The sequence below is a fragment of the Crinia signifera genome, chromosome 1 (assembly GCF_055691185.1).
Source record: "Crinia signifera chromosome 1, ASM5569118v1, whole genome shotgun sequence".
Lineage (NCBI taxonomy): Eukaryota > Metazoa > Chordata > Amphibia > Anura > Myobatrachidae > Crinia > Crinia signifera.
This window is the reverse complement of record NC_139217.1, coordinates 220,691,430-220,709,130: the sequence shown is the minus strand read 5'-3', so window position 1 is coordinate 220,709,130 and position 17,701 is coordinate 220,691,430. Positions and strand designations below refer to the sequence as shown.

Here is a 17,701-nt window from a genome sequence, read left to right as displayed (position 1 = left end):
ATTTTTCAAGTTTCTGGGCCGCTGCAGATGCTTGTCCCGTCTTCCCCATGCTTATAGTTAATATCTAATAAGAGTCAAGTAATTTGGTGCTTCTTAAGGATAAATTAAAAAAGAAAAAAAGAATTCCTTGCACTTCTTTTTCTTTTTTCTTTTTTTTTTTGGATTATTATTTCAAATAACAATGCACTTTATATGGTGCTTTCGGGATGGTGCTGTCTCTTTAAATGATCTAAGTGCTCTCAGACATCTTAATATTGCCCCTTTTATTTTTAGGGTTCCAATTTTGTAGCTATATTCCAGTGATTCAAAAACCGCATTCAGAGAATATACCACATTGACATACCTTCTTATATAGTAGCCTCAGTTCTGAAATCTTGCTGTTTTCACTTTCCTCTGTTATTACTTTGTTTGTGTCCCCTGTTTCAGAGGCCCAGTCCTTCTTCCAACGGCCAGCACCCACAGGTCTCCCAGATCAGGTCCAGAGGAGGCAAAGCCACTTTCAGCCGTCCCAAACAACCTCTCCTCGTGCGGGAAGCCCAGCACCGCTCCAGGACCCAGCAGCCTTGCTGAAGCTCAGGCCACCTCCAGCCCTCCTGCGCTATACGGACCGCGCACCTCAGACCGTACGGGCGCCTCAGCGTCTCTCCTCTCCCCCGGCGTTTCCCGCTCACAGCTTCAGCAGCAGCCGGCGAGCGTCACAGCGCCCAGGACGTCACAGGCGTCGGAGGAAATTTTCTCATCGGAGTGCAATGGGGAGACGGAGAGCCGCAAGCAGGAGTCCAGGCTCCGTTCTCTCCAATCCCCCAGCCGAGCGCCTCAGGAGATCCTGTCCACATCGGAGGTCGCAAGTGCCTTCCTTCTCCTGCCTCTGTGTATTGCGGTATCTGCTTTCAGCGGATCATATTTTCGGATATAATATAGGAGCTTTAGGGAGCTACAGCGGCGTGCTGCCTACTCCATGCTAAACCAAGCCCCTCCCCCACCAGGCAAACCAGGTAATTGCCTAGAACATTTGCAATACCTAAGGGCCGACACATCTTTATATTAGTGGTTTGTGGGGCACCCGCTGGCACTGCCTACCTGAGATGAGATCAGGAGGCAGCAAACACAGTTGAGATATGTTTGTAGTGCATTGGGAGGCAACGACGAAGCTAGTGCAGGTGATCCCTTTGCACTAGCTCCAACGCTTACTCCCGATGCAACATAAGCTTCACTGAGTGCACTGTGCTACCTGCTACCCAGTGATCTCAGCTCAGGCAGGCAGCCAGTAATAAACATGTCGGTCCTAGCCGGGTGGCCACCGCCAGTGCAGCTCGCACACCTGAGCTGACATTAGGCTGCATTGGTAGGGATCATGAAACTGTCTGGAGGCTTGGCTGCCCTGCCCATACAGTAAATATGCATTGTAGACCTGTTGCCACTAACAAATATGGCGATGGCGTGGGACAGACTGACTGCTGGGCATGCCCTCACACAGCAGCACATCCGCCCATAAACCTTTTGTAAGGCCAACTTTGCCACACACCATTCTCTTCCTTCCCCTAATTCAAAGCAGCAAATACATGGGCCGACTGACAGAGCATAGTTCCACTCCAGAATAAGATTTTTTTTGTTAATGAAATTTTGGTTAAACTATTAGCAATTTGGCAAATACACGTTTTTAAAACAAGTGCCTTTTATACAGTATGGTGTGTGTGGATTTATATGGTAGTCCTGGCACTCTGACTATGTCTGCAAAGACTTGGGTGCCCCTCAATCCAACGAGGGAGGTATATACACAGCAAAGCTGATGGCACTCACAAGATCTTCAATACTGCATGGCGGCAGTTTTCAATAAATAACTCAAATGGGCACACATCTTTGTGTCCATTTGAGTTATTTATTGCAAAAAAAAATATATATATATATATATATATATATATATATATATTTTTTTTTTTTTTTTTTTTTATTTATTATTTTTTTTACAAACACAGAGGGCCCAGCACTCACTACAACAAACTAATACTGCTTTCACATTGCAGAAATGGGTATTGACCCTGTATTCTTAAATGGGACTTTAAAATGGGTCTGAACCTTAAGACCTTTCACATTGCAGGTGAAAACCGTTTTAAAAAGCATTTAATACCATTCACACATTCAACCCGTTTAACCCCCAAGGGACACGTTTCAAGCCATAGAAATAGAGCCATTCACACTGCCTAAAAAAAGGGATTTTTGTAAGAACTTACCGTTCGAATCCCTTTCTCTGATATGGTCCTGGTGACACAGCTCAACATTGGGATGTAGGAGGGTCTGTAGGAGCCAGGCACCTATCCTAAAGCTTTTGGAGGGTAGGCGCCTCCCTTCTGCATCCCAGCCTCCTCAGTTCCATCTTTCAAAGCCACTGGAATACAATAACTCAGTACAAACGCCTGCACATATTATATGCACAATTTCAAAAATATCAGATTATTACCTGGTAATATGTTTTCCTCTACTCCACCATGGCAGCCATTACTATGGGTTCCTCCCTTCTGGGTAGTCCTTCGGAAAAGAAAAAAAAGACACCAGCCCCTATTAGAAGGCTCCACCTCCCTGCTCCGGTGTCTTGCATTCTCCAGCTTTAATACATAAACAATTATTCCACATAACACAATACAAAACAACAATTCGCAAGGGATGGGAATATATGCTGCCATGGTGGAGTAGAGGAAAACATATTACCAGGTAATAATCTGATATTTCCTCTACCTTCCCCCATGGCAGCCATTACTATGGGTCATACCCCAGCAGTTATCGTTTTCAGGAGGGCATACTCACAACCAGCACCGAATTGTTGCGTTCTCCGAATTAAAACTGTAAATCATAATTTCAGAAATCCTCTTCAAACTTTCACAGAGCTGCGCTAAGAACTTTCCTTCCGAACTTAGCGTCTGCTGAAGACATTACATCCAGTCTGTAATGTTTTGTAAATGTATGTATTGATGACAACCCTGCCGCCTTACATAATTCTTCCACTGAAGCGGATCCTTTCTCCGCCCAGGATGCGGCCATTGCTCTTGTAGAATGTGCCTTCAAACTCACAGGAGGTTCTCTCTGCCTCACTTGATAAGCTTTAAGGATACAGTCCTTAATCCACCTTGCCAAAGTCGCCTTTGAGGCCATTTGCCCCTTTCTAGCACCGCTTGTTAAGACAAACAGATTTTTGACTGTTCGAACTTCTTTTGTTCTCTGAACATAAACCTTTATCGCTCTCACAATATCCAAGTTATGCAAACGTCTTTCATTCTCGTTTGTAGGGTTCATACAGAAAGTGGGTAAAACAATCTCTTGATTTATGTGAAACTCCGTCACAACCTTGGGCAGAAATTGTGGATTAGTTCTTAGAACTACCTTATTCTCAAAAAAATTCAAAAAAGGCTCTTCCGCCCACAACGCTTGCAATTCTGAAATCCTTCTTGCAGACGTAATTGCCACCAAAAACAAAACTTTCCAAGAAAGAAATAATAATGAAATTTCATGTAAAGGCTCAAAAGGAGGCTCCATAAGCACCCCAAGCACCAAATTCAAGTCCCAGGGTGCCAGGGGAGATCTAAACTTAGGTTTCAGTCTTCTCACTGCTTGAATAAACCTTCGGACATATCTGTACCCTGCCAAGTCCCAGTCATACATTGCCGACAGGGCTGAGACCTGGACAAACAAAGTACTTAGGGACAGTCCCATCTGCAGTCCCACTTGCAAAAAACTTAGTACTGACGCAACTTCCCTTGGTGACTGCATTTTCTCCTTACATCTTGATACATATTTCTTCCACACCTTGTAGTATACTGCTGAAGTGGACCCTTTCCTAGCCTTGAGCAGGGTTTGGACCACTTCCCCTTCAAAACCCTTTTCAGTCAATGACCTGGTTTCAATCGCCAGGCCGTCAACTTCCAGGTCGACGGTTGCGGCTGACATATTCGCCCTTGAACTAGAAGATCGGGCCTCGACGGAAGCGTCCACGGTTCTTCCATTGCCATCTGGCGTACTGAGGCAAACCACGCTCTCCGTGGCCAATAAGGTAGCACCGCTATCACCTCTACTTTCTCCCTCTGAATTTTCCTCAACAACCTCGGAATTACCGGAATCGGTGGGAAAACATATGCTCGCCTCATCCACCAGGTGGCCGTCAGCGCGTCCCATTGCTCTGCCTGCGGATCCTTGAAGCGGGAAAAATACAGTGGTACCTTGTTGTTCTCTGCTGAGGCCATGAGGTCCACTTGAGGTAGACCCCATCTCCTCACTAACATGGTGAAAACTTCGTCGTTGAGTGACCACTCTCCTGGCAGACAAGTCTTCCTGCTTAATTAGTCTGCCATATAGTTTTCTTTCCCTGCTAGAAAGACCGATGTTATGTTTAAAACATATGACTCTGCCCAGGCCAGCAATCTTTCTGCCACTTCCATCAGACTGCGGCTCCTTGTTCCGCCTTGGCAATTTATATAGGCCACTACGGCCCGATTGTCCGATCTGATGATGAGCTCCTTGTCTCGAAGCTGACTCTGGAACCGACGACACGCTCTGACCACTGCCTCCATTTCTCTCACATTGGAGTGTGCTTTTCTCCACGATGGAGACCATTCTCCTTGAGCAATCTCCAGACCACAAGTTGCCCCCCAGCCTACTTGACTGGCATCTGTAGTCACAATTACTTGTTCCATGGCGGCGAACGATCTTCCCTGCTTTAACCGGTCGTCGTCTGACCACCAGGCCAAATCTAATTTTGCCGCCCTTGTCAAAACTATCCTTTGCATCAGATTTTTGCTGTCCTTGTTCCATTGCATGAGAAAGCAAGCCTGCATTTTCCTCATGTGAAACCTGGACCATTGCACTGTCTCTAATGCGGCCGCCATGAGTCCCAATACCTTCATACAGTCCTGGGACTTCACCCCCATCGTAGTGGCTTGTTGGATCAACTTCAACCTCCTGTCGGCAGTCAATGCTACATTCATTTGATTGGAATCTATTATCACTCCCAAGTACTGTATTTTTTTAATTTGGCTCTAAATTACTTTTTTCGATTTATAAGCCACCCATGTTGTTCCAAGCATTGAATCACTCTTTCTGTGTGACGCACCACAATGTCTCGAGCTTGCCACTATAAGTATGTCGTCCAGGTAAGGCCATAGTTTTATGCCTTCATGCCTTAACCTTGCCACTAGTACTATCAGTACCTTTGAGAATGTCCGTGGGGAAGTTGCCAACCCGAATGGGAGGGCTGTGAATTGATAACTTACACCTAGGATTCTGAAGCGCAGAAATTTTCGATGTCCCTCGAATATTGGCACATGAAGATACGCATCTTTGAGATCTATTGAAGTCATAAAAACTCCTGGACCTATCTCTGGGAGTATGGACCTGATCGACTCCATCTTGAATGGCCTGATCCGCACCTTTTTGTCGAGGCGCCTGAGATCCAGAATGGTACGGAAACCTCCGGATGCTTTTTTTATAACAAAAAAACGAGAGTACCACCCTAGAGGCTCTTGTCCTCTTGGTACTATAGTGACCACACCTTGGGTCATCATTTCTTCCAAACTCAAAAAAAAAGCCCTCCTTTCCTCTTTGTCCTTGGGAATGGGAGATTCTACTACCAGATTTCCTGGCCACGTTTTGAACTCTATCTTGTACCCTGACTGAATGATTTCCAAGACCCACCTGTCTGTGGTGGACCTTCGCCAGACCTGATGAAATTTTAACAGCCTGGCACCTACCCTTTGAGGGCCAGCGTCATTGCTGTTCCTTTTTGGAAGGGAATCTATTCTCTCTGCCTCTTTGGGCCCGAAAATTTGCTCTGGATATCCATGATCCCCTTCTATAGGCTCTTCCCGGCCTATAACTCCTGGCTTCCCTATAATCCTTAGGCTGGTATCTGTTGAACTTATTAGGCATATTCTTCTTGGCAGTCTTATCTTGAGGCAACCAAACTGACTTGCCCCCAGAAATTTTTGTCACCAGATCCAGTTGCTTCCCGAACAGGTAATCAACCTGAAATGGAAGAGACATTAACTTGTTCTTGGACTGAACATCCGCAGCCCACGGCTTCAACCACAAGGCCCTCCTGATGGCTGCTGTGGTGGCCCCTGCCCTTGCAGCCAGGCGCACTGAGTCTAAAGAGGCTTCACACAAGAACTGTACTGCCAGTTGGATGTCCTGAATCATTTTGATTAACTCAGACCTCTTTATTCCATCTAACACATGAGCCTCAAGCTGCTGGCACCAGCCTCTGAGAACTCTGGAAGTCACCGCCATTGCAGCAGCGGGCTTCAAAGCCGCCCCTGCCACCAAGTGTTGCCTTTTAAGGCCCAGCTCAATCCTCCTTTCCATGGGATTCTTAAAAATGTTTGCGTCCTCTAGTGGAAGCGTGGTCTTCCTAGATATCCTAGAGACCGCTGCATCCACCCTAGGGGCCTCATCCCAGGACGACACCTGTTCCTTTTCAAACGGATACATTTTTGCAATCCTATTTGGAATAGCAATACTTTTATCTGGGTGTTTCCATTCATCAGAAATCACCCCCTTTAAGGTTTGAGATAATGGAAAAACTTAACTCTCTTTTTCCTTTTATCTTTAAACAACATTTCTTGTAAATTAAGATCTTCTGTCGGATCCTGTATGTTAAGTGACTTGTGTATAAGTCCTAACAAATTATTAATCATGTCTGTGCTAAAATCAGATTCAGACTTGTCCTGCACCTGATCCTCATCCTCAATGTCAGGATCTTGATCCAGCATATGCACACTGCTAGTTGCTTCCACTGATTCATCTGAATCACTTAATACAGCATGCTTTCTCTTAGATCTCATTTTGGAAAAATCCTCCTTTGTCATAAAAGTATCTGACAGAGACTTTCTCAGCATATCTACCAGACTGTTGATCTGAACCAGAAGTATTTGCAGCGGGGTCTTACAAGCCTCACACAGGTTGCCCACATGCTTTTCAGGCAAAGATTTGTCACAAGAACTGCATTTAGCTTTATGAGATCTTTTTTGCTTGGCTTCTTTTCCTCTGCTGGTCTCAGACCCTGACTTTCTAGCAGCCTGCCGGTTCTCTTCCTCCATAATTTTTAAGGTGGTGCGCACTCCAATCCGGCTGACACTGTCCAATGTAATAACAGCAGCGCTGGCTACTTCCTCCGGTATTCCAACTGACACAGTTCTTCTACCGTCCAGCCGACTCCGCTTCTCTCCGCCGCAGTACCTCCGCGTCCACGCGTCCCCGGCGTCTTCCGGCTTCTTCTCCAGCCGGCTACTTAACATGCAAGTGACGTCTTCCTGCTCCGTCATCCACTCGCGCCGCGCACCACCTGACACCCGCCTGTTCTCTGAGAAGATTAACACAGGCCAGGAAGTACACAGCAACGCTATCCCGCGCCGCTTGCTTGTGTATCCCTGAAGGTGCCGCCGACTCAGCCCCCCCCTGTCTGGGTTCGCATGCGGCACAAACACTGGGACCGGACCCCACCGTCTGGAGCAAGGTCAAAACACCCGAGCAGCGGTATCTATACAGGCAGTACTTCACAGGGTAAGCCCTTCCAAACTACCCGGAAAAGAAAAAAAGACACCGGAGCAGGGAGGTGGAGCCTTCTTATAGGGGCTGGTGTCTTTTTTTCTTTTCCGAAGGACTACCCAGAAGGGAGGAACCCATAGTAATGGCTGCCATGGGGGAAGGTAGAGGAAATAACTTTTCAACCATATATAACATGAAACATCATGAACACTGGCATACTTACTGAGCGTAAGGGAGGGATCGCTGTGTCACCAGGACCATATCAGAGAAAGGGATTCGAACGGTAAGTTCTTACAAAAATCCCTTTTTCTCTTTCAATGGTCCTGGTGACAGCTCAATATTGGGACGTTCCAATATTTGGGTGGGTACGCTCAGGTCTGCAGCTCTCATCACTGCTCGCCCGAATGATGCATCCTCCGACGCGAACTCATGGAACCTATAGAATTTGGCAAAAGTGTGAACAGATGACCAAGTGGCGGCCCTGCAAACCTGCTCAGCCGTGGCCCCATGTCGAAACGCCCAAGAGGTGGCGACCGACCTGGTGGTATGCTCCTTAATCCTGGCCGGCACAGGCCTACCAACCTTAGTATATGCAAAGGCAATGACAGAACGCAACCACCTAGCAATGGTCTGCTTAGAGGCAGGCCAACCAATCTTGTGCACATCATACAAGACTAGCAAAGTGTCTGTCTTCCTGACTGCCTTCACCCTGTCCACATAAATGCGCATCCAAAGTTCAAACATCCAAATTCCTCAATTTGTCCCTTTTTCTTGAACCCTCTGGGGGTTGAAACACAGGCAGAACTATCTCCTGATTCAGATGAAAAGCAGAGACTACTTTTGGCTAAAATTGGGGTACTGTTCGAAGAACAGCCCTGTCATCATGAAAAATAAGAAAAGGAGACTTGCATGACAACGCTCCCAACTCTGATACTCGCTTAGCTGACGCAACAGCCAACAAAAATACAAGCTTCCATGTAAGGAACTTAAGGTCAGCCGACCTCAGCGGCTCAAAGGGCGCCATTTAAAGACACTCCAGTACCAGCGATAAATCCCATGGAGCCACTGGTTGCTTGTAGGGAGGTTTCAATCGTGAAACCCCTTGCAGGAAAGTTTGCACCTCCGGTAGCAAAGCTATCCTTTTCTGGAAATAAAATCGACAAGGCTGATATCTGTACCTTGAGTGATTGACCCAGACGAAAAAACATCAGGCAAAAACTCCAACAATTTTGAAAGTCGAAACCGCAATTAATGCGACTTCTGCCTTTCACACCACCTAATATAGGTCTTCCAGACCCGATAATAGTTTGCTGAAGACACTGACTTCCTAGCTTTTACCAGGAACTGGAGTCTCTGTGACTGCACCAACTGAGACTTTTGTAAATTTAAAAGCCAACCGTGAGCCTGCAAAAACCTGATGGCTTCTGCCAAGTAACTCTGCAACTTTTCCGCCGACTCTGCTTTGAACAGCAGGTCGTCCAAATACGGAATCACAGTGATTCCACTCAGTCGGAGGGCCGCCGCTATTACTGACATTATTTTGGTGAATACCTTTGGTGCTGTGGCCAGACCAAAGGGCAACACCTGGAATTGCAAATGCAGGTCTCCCATCACAAACCTCAAGAGAGCCTGATGTTCCGGATGGATTGGCACATGAAGATATGCGTCCTGGACATCCATGGATGCCAAAAATTCTCCCTGGTCCAGGCTTAGCAACACAAACCGTAGAGATTCCATCTTGAAATGGTCTACCCACAGATGGAGATTCAAGGACTTTAGATTTAAGATTGGTCTGAAAGACCCGTCTGGCTTGGGCACCAAAAACAGAGTGAAATAAAAGCCTTTCTTCCACTCCGCTCGAGGGACCGGGATAACCACACCTTTCTCTAAGAGAGATTGAGCCGCCGCCAAAAGAGCAACACGGAGCCGCGACTCCTTTGGCAGTGGTGTAGGAATGAATCTTCTTGGAGGAAGACCTTTGAAGGGAATTCTGTAACCCTGGGATACAATGTTTAGCACCCAGGAATCCCGGCCCAACGATGCCCACTCAGCCCTGAACCATCTCAGACGCCCCCCCCCCCACCTTGACCACCGCTGGGATATTCACCAGGTAGTCATGCGGAGGGCTTGTCCCTGGGAGGACTGAAACTTTCCCCTAAAGACCTGTCCTCGAAAGGACGCACCCCCTCTAGGGGAGGGCCGAAAGGACGGCCTAAAAGCAGAAAACCTTGAGGCCTGCTTAGTTGCAGGAGCCGGCAGGAAGGTACTTTTGCCGCCTGTGGCCTGCTTAATAATTTCTTCCAGCTCTGAACCAAACAGCTTTCCGTTAAAAGCTAATGCCTCTAAGGCCTTTTTTGATTCATTATCCGCCTCCCAGGCTTTAAGCCAAAGCACTCTCCTGGCATTGACGGACACTGTGGAAACTCTGGAAGCCATTTTGAGAGCTTCCACCTCAGCCTCAAGCACATACTCCGCAGCTGCTTTAAGCTTCTCAGCAAGCAGCAACACACATGGATCAGCATGTAAAATTGTACACAGGTCATTGGCCCACACAATCATGGCCTTAGAGACCCAGGCTGATGCTATAAGAGGGCGTAAAGTGTAGCCTACCCCCTCAAATATTGCCTTGAGGTTACCTTCCAGCTTCTTGTGTACGGGGTCCTTAAAGGCTGCCCCCCCCCCCACCCCGGACAGGTAGCATCGTGGCTTTAGAAAGCCGTGCCACAGAAGCATCTACCACCGGAACTTTTTCCCAGAGGTCTGCATGAGCCTCAGGCATGGGGTATAGACTTAAAAATCTCTTAGACATCTGCAGCCTTTTATCGGGCGATTTCCAAGCCCCTTCCAATAAATCCTGTAAACCTTCATCCGCCGGGAAGGTAACAGTTTCCTTACGCTGCCTTTTAAAAACACCTTTTGCAGGAGTTTTTTCCTCCACAGACAAGATCAAAGCCTGTTTAACAGCAGTAATCAAATCCTCTACCCCTGAGGCCGAGGAATCTTTAGAGTCATCACCCTGATCCCAGGGAATGTCTGTGTACTCTCCCTCCTCATCAGCAACAAGCAATGGCACTGAATAAGACCTTTTAGGGGTCCCCACAGTATCACCATCAAATTTGTCTAACAAATAATTAAACCTGCTGATCCCCTTAGCAGTATCCTGCATGACCTGTAAGAAACCAGGATCTGCCTGGGTCAGAGGCAAGGAGCCAGAGGACTGCTGAGATGATGACATAGGTCTCTGGGAATCTACCAACACATCACTCTGCCTGTCCAGCAATTGCACTAAGGCATTAACAGACCTGCCCAGGGCACTGGCCCACGCAGGTTCCGATTGCTGTACCCTCTGGGGTTCACTCCCCATGGGTCTCACAGCAGTGCAAGTAATGCACAAGCCCCCCTTGGCCATCTGCTCAGGGACAAAATTCAGTGTACAAACACTGCAGGCGCTCAATGCATTAAGGGCTCCCTCCCTCAAAGCCACAGACTGTTGCTCAGACATGATGTAAAATCAACACAGTCACAGCGCAAAATGTACAGGCGTTTTATACAGAGCCAATGTACTCAGTCACTTATCTGTCTGAAGCGTTCACAGTGTGGAAAACGATGCCCAGGAAATCCAATCACTCTGCCAGGATCTGTCAGCCAGCTCAGCTCCGCTGCAAGCGTTCTGAATGGCGCCAAAACAGAGTGAGGGAAGAGACCAAGTCCCTGCTGCTGCGGGGTCCGTGGCTTTTGGCGCCAACCACCCACAGACAGCCGCTCCCACTGCAGGATCTCCAAGTTCCAGTGTCTCCCCCTCTGCTGGGGACCACTTGGAACATGCCTGTAACACACTGCTGTCCTCTCATATAGGAGCTCAGTGTGTAAGCTCCACAGAAAATGGCCGCCGCCATCACGGAGCGCCTGTCCCCCATGATCCCCACCTAGCGTGAAGTCGGTTTCAGAGCGCTCAGGAGCCCAGGCAGCTTCTTAATAGAAGCTGTAAGCGCTGCACAGGGAGACCAGACAGAATGAACTAGAATAAACCCCCCTTTCTGACAAAATCCTTCTTAGATGGACAAAACCATGTGCACTGCAGGGGGGGCAGATGTAACATGTGCAGAGAGATTTAGATTTGGGCGAGTTATTTTGTTTCTGTGCAGGGAAAATACTGACTGCATGATTTTACACTGCAATATAGATCTCACTTTGAAGAAAAACCCCACCCAAATCTAATTCTCTCTGCACAAGTTACATCTGCCCCACCCGCAGTGCACATGGTTTTGTCCATCTAAGAAGGATTTTGTCAGAAAGAATGAACTAGAATAACCCCCAGTGTCTCCCCCGTGCACAGTGAGCTGACAGGACGCGCTTCTGTCAGCTCCTACTGCGCTGTCAGTGTGAGGATTCAGTAAGAATCCTCACACTGTGCCTACCTAGCTAGTGTAAAAGTTAATAAAATAAAAAACTCCTAACTAACTCTAATCCTTCGGCTGCTCCAGCAGCCCTTTAGAATAGCACCCACTCCAGTGGGCACCTAACACGAACTGGGGAGTCTGGGATGCAGAAGGGAGGAGCCTACCCTCCAAAAGCTTTAGGATAGGTGCCTGGCTCCTACGGACCCTCCTACATCCCAATGTTGAGCTGTGTCACCAGGACCATTAAAAGAGAAAACGGCTTTGAAACGTGTAGGACTCTGCTTTTTAAACGTGTTGAAATACCAGTTAACTTTAACTGGTAAATCAACTCTGGCACTTTCACACTGCAGCCTTAAACGTTTTAAAATGGTAAAAAAACTGCAATATACCATTTTAAAAGTGCAGTGTGAAAGGGGTATAACTCACCTTAACATTCAAATAATCAATAAATAATGGGGTTTTAGTTCATGAATTGATCAATGCATTTAAGCGATGGGCTGCAAGCTTAAATGCATTGATCAATTCATGAACTAAAACCCCATTATTTATTGATTATTTGAATGTTAAGGTGAGTTAGTTTGTTGTAGTGAGTGCTGTGCCCCCTGTGTTTGTATTTACTAGAGTGTGTGGTCACAGGCCACCGCACCCCACCCTGGGATGTGGGTGCTGTTTGCACCCCATTCCTAGGAATGGCGAGTGTGTTGATACTTCTGTATCTATATATTTGGGTTGACTTTTAATTAACCTCTGTTACTGTGATCATAGCTTTCTCATGCACCCTAGATAAGCTCATTTACCTGAAACCTGTGACAGCTGCCCCTCTAATACTAATTCAGGTGCTGTGTTTGGGATTGTCTCACCTTTAAAAGTCATAAGGCACTTGGCAGTTGAGCTTTAACCCAAGAAAAAAAACACATGTTCATTTTAGCTATGATGTGTAAGCAGGTGCCAGGTTCCTAAGAAAACCAGTTGTTAGTGTAGGACTTGCAGTGAAATGGGGTCCCTTGGCGATGGGCTGCAAGCTTAAATGCATTGATCAATTCATGAACTAAAACCCCATTATTTATTTATTGATTATTTGAATGTTAAGGTGAGTTAGTTTGTTGTAGTGAGTGCTGGGCCCCCTGTGTTTGTATTTACTAGCGTGTGTGATCACAGGCCACCGCACCCCACCCTGGGATGTGGGTGCTGTTTGCACCCCATTCCTAGGAATGGCGAGTGTGTTGGTACTTCTGTATCTATATATTCACTGTACATATACTTGCAGTCTAATATACATACACCATGCTTTGAAGTTTTCATATATTTTGATTTTCTTTTTTTCATGTAACCCTTATCTGCCCCCCAGAAGCTGGTTACCTGGTGTAGGAGAGCAGACAGGAGGCTGGCAAGGGAAGCCAGAGGCAGGTGAATTAGTGAGAGCCTGAGGCGAGCAGCAGAAGCCTTGGATAGAGAAGGGAGGAGCATGAGGACAGGAAAGGAGGGGCCAGCCTCGAGTGGATCTCAACTGATTGGTAGCTGGTCCCCTGAGGAGGGTCCAGCTACTGTACAGTAACGATGAAGAATGAGGCTGTGCTGGAGAAGTGCAGTGCAAGTACTATAGCACTGTGAATTGTCAGCAGCGCTGGGGAGGGAGAGGTTACATCAGAGGTTCCCAAACTGTGTGCCTAGGTTCCCTGGGGTGCCTCAGGACACTTGCAGGGGTGCCTTGGGTTGGTGGACCAGGATCAATTCATATTATTTATGGTCAATGTACAAGGCAAAACCAGTGCTTGTGGCTGCCAATCATAATATATGTGGACAAACAGAAGCAAATCCTGTCCCTCACCAGATAACTGTGACATATAAACACAATGCACTTAATTTAATATTTTTTTTCTGAATTTCTCGATAAGCATTTGGCCTAGGGGTGCCTTGAAAATATTTTTATGCTCTAGGTCGCCGTGATTCAAAAAAGTTTGGGAACCCCATGGCTACATGATTCTGCAGCTCATAGTACCAGCCACAGCTGCCTCCTCATAACCTGAAAAGCAGTCAGCAGCAGTGACAAGGAATTTAACTGACCCGTGTGGCCCCTCCCCCCTCCCGAAGCCCCGCTGCTGTGCTGTGTCTTATCATCAGTACTGCCCATTCCATAAAGTAACTCAGCTCAGCCTCCGTATGTATACTTGGTCTTCCGGCCGTGATCAGTGCGCACTGCACCCGCCGCCTGCAGTGCAGAAAGTGCACCCAGACTCTGAACAGATGAACAGCTGATGACCTTTGCAGGGCAGTAGTACAGGCAGCTGCGGCGACAGGGGGTGGATCAAAGGCAGCAGTGGTAGCCATGCTCTGTCGCTGGGGCCCCTCAGATCATCGAGGCCCGCCACAGTTGTGCCCCTGTCGCCGGGCCTGGGTGCTGGTCCACAAAATACTCATTTTGTCCCTGTATATTGGGCACCGGGGCTGGTTTAAGAGCCTGGTGCTGGTCCCTAAAATACAGGGGACCCCCCCACTCACCTTGTCGCCTGTATTTTGGAAACCAGGACTGGCCCTGTGCTAGTTTCTTGAATATAGGGGGAATTTATTTAAGTTTTTTCACCTGGTATTCAAGAAACCAGGACTAAGTAGCTCAGAGTTCCCAGGGCTGGTCATGCTCGGGGGGGGTTCCCATGTCATTTTTTTTCTCCATTCATTATTTGGTACTTGTGTACTAGCACGGCGCCCACGATATTTGGTCGCACGACATATAATCGCATCACATCGCATGGCATACACCCGATGCACTGCGATGCGATTTAAAGTTGTATAAGCCCCCTATACGATGTTTGATTGTATAAGCACCCCAATGGGGGCTTACAATGTTAAATGCACCCCCACTATGAACGTGAACCCGAAGCATGGCGAGCGCAACGAGCCTGCGAGGGGCGGCGGTACGCGTCCCACGGCCTTTTCATACCTCCACTATCCACGTCGGCATGGAGTTGATTTTATATAGTGTGGCAAGCCCCGCGAGGGGACGCGTATTACTTTACCTGTATTCTGCGTGCGCTCGCCACACTATATAAAATCAACTCCACGCCGACGTGGATAGTGGGGGTATGAAAAGTTCGTAGGACGCGTACCGCCGCCCCTCGCGGGCTCGCTGTGCTCCCCACGCTTCGGGTTGGCGTTGATAGTGGGGGTGCCGTTGGGGGTGCTTTTAACATAGTAAGCACCCAACACGTTTAATTAACTTATAGGGGCCACTTTTAACATGGGGAAAACCCTTTAGAGTGCTTATACAATTTTAAAATCGCATACCATTATATATGCGATATAATGGCATACAATTCGATGCTATACAATTTCATGGTCTGCGATGCGATGGGCGCCGTGCTAGTACACAAGTACCAATTATTTTTCTATTATAGAAAAGAAGATAACACTCCCCCAGGCTTTAATCCAACCCATTATTTAAATTTGAAGACTTTTTATTCTCCTGAGGTTGCCTAAAGCACTTTCTGTGAGAGATTTTAAATCTCTCATGCTGAATTGGGTGTGGTATGCGGTTCCGACAGTCTCAACTGGCCGGACTCAGATAGCGTGGCCAGCACAACAAAGCCCCTTGCGGGCTCGGTGGCTCGCTGCGCTCGCCACCTATTCTATTCTCCCTCTATGGGGATCGTGGACCCCCGCGAGGGAGAATAGCCGTCGGGAACCCGGGCGTCGGTGTTTAACAGTCGGGATCCCGACTGCCGGGACCCCGTCCGGCACCCGCTGAATCTCCCATTATGAATCTCTGGAATAAATCTCTCAGTGTGTAGGGCCCATAAACGCTCTAGTTAGATTGCTAGAAATAGCCCACATATCGCCAATGTGTATGCCACAGTACACTGAGAATAGGCAGACACCAGCAGACACCATGTATACTATACTGCTAGTCATTGCACAAAATATAGTATTAAGGAGTGAAAAGAATGACAGTAAAAATGATTTGTGCTGCATACACATAGTTACTTAGGGAAGTAAGCCACAGCCCCAAATAGCCCCATAACTGTCATTATCAATTCCAAAGTTTAGCACAGAACATTGTTTTATCGGAATTTGAGAGGATTAAAACAAAACGTATGCAGAACTACAGTGGCCCCCTCTACTAATATTTTGCACACACACACTGTGTGACACACATATACATAAATGCGTGCGCATAGCCAGTGCTATAGACGCTGAGCTAAGTAACTTCTCACGGCATGAACCGCAGTTTTGAATTCCTTGTCTACAGCCTGCAGCCTTGTCAAAGGCCCCGGCACTGTCAGTCCTCAATACCAATCCCACCAGTTGCTCCCCACACCGCAGCTCCTCACCTATAGTGGATATGAAGGTGGAGTTGAAGGCATCCTCCGAAAACCTGAACAGCACGCATGTCTTCCCGACCCCTGAGTCGCCGATCAAAAGCAGTTTGAACAAATAATCGTAGGTCTTCGCCATATTAAAAACTACTATACAGGAAATACCAGCGGCTGCTCCCTATTGGTTGCCGCACTGATCAATCAAGCACGATAAGAACGATGACTGTCTGAAAACCTCGTGACGTCTCCGGACCACCCCCTCACCCTCCACATCCGATCACAGCGTAAAGTTTATCTGGCTGAGCGGACGAGTCAAACTAAAAGCTATCAGCTGATTGGCTGAGTAGAGCTGCTTTTACTGATTGGCTGGCATGGGGTGTGCGCTGCTGAGGCAGAAGTTTTTATGCTGCTTTCACACCGCAAAACCTGCTTAGACCAGGTATTTAAAACGTTTTTTAAAACGAGTCAGAGCATGTTTAACCCCTTTCACACCGCATGTAAATACCTGGTCTAAAGCAGGTTTGCGGTTTGAAAGTCTGCAAACCTTTAAACCGGGAAGGGTGAGAACCACTGCTGCTCCTGGTGCTGGTGAGGGGGACAGAAAGCGCAGAACAGCGACCCGGCAGAATATGCTCTGTGTCAGGCAGGAATTGGGCGGGCACCGGTGCTGAGGAAAGGGGGCTGCGAGAGCCGGAAAGCGTGCGGGCCGACACCCCGCCTCACACTCCTCGTCGTGATCTCCCCCTCTGCCCGCGGCCTGAACTTTCCCGTGTTTCCCCCTCCTGTCCCGGCTCCTGCCAGCGCCTCCTGTGTGGTCCATGAGCGGGATCGGGGCCACCGCCGGCTCCCTCCTCTCCTGAGAGCTGAGGAATGGGAAGCCGCCACCTCCTCAGCCGGAGCCGCTGGCCTCCTGCAGCAGCAACTCCCACCAGTGCTCCCTGCAGACTGACCCCACCAGCCTGGAATCTGAGGACACCCGGGGCTGCCTGGTCACCTGCAGCCGCATCGTACGACGGTAGCCTGACCACCGGAGGAAGGGGCTGGTGTTCCTGGATAAGCTGCGGCAGTTCCATGGTAGCAGAGGGGGAGAGTGCTGCAGGGGGAGATGGACATCGCCGTCCTATGTATGTGTGGAGGAAGATCCCGCACATGCACGGGGCATAGCTGGGGTGGGGGGTCCGTGCATATCTAATGACAGCAGTGCTCATTAAATATTCACTGCACAGAGCGGACCACTATTGGCTGGGTCCTAAATACCGTTTCAGACAGCAAAAAAATGGGTCTGAAACGGATAGGACCCTGCTTTTTTACCGTTTCCAAAAAAGTTTTTTGGGAAACGGTAAAATCACTCTGCACCTTTCAGACCGCACATATTACCGTTTTAAAATGGTTAAAAATCTGCAAAATACCATTTTTTTAGTGCGGTCTGAAAGGGGCATTAATGTCATGGGGTTATGGTAG

The 17,701-nt window shown here is 47.9% G+C and overlaps 1 protein-coding gene across 6 annotated transcripts in view; it reads right to left on the bottom strand.

The window, feature by feature from the left end:
• The window catches only part of LOC146069168 (ras-related protein Rab-8A), a 454,991-nt gene extending 438,458 nt beyond the window's left edge, over nucleotides 1–16,533 (bottom strand). For 2 of the 6 annotated variants that reach the window (XM_083179289.1, XM_083179288.1), the window contains exon 1: nucleotides 16,256–16,505. In XM_083179289.1, the coding sequence (XP_083035415.1) occupies nucleotides 16,256–16,379 (124 nt within the window). In that variant the 5' untranslated portion in view covers nucleotides 16,380–16,505. Of the gene's footprint in view, nucleotides 1–16,255 lie in introns of all 6 variants that reach the window. The other 4 variants (XM_083179290.1, XM_083179286.1, XM_083179287.1 and 1 more) reach the window with 4 other exon arrangements.
• Between the last annotated feature and the right edge of the window lie 1,168 nt (nucleotides 16,534–17,701).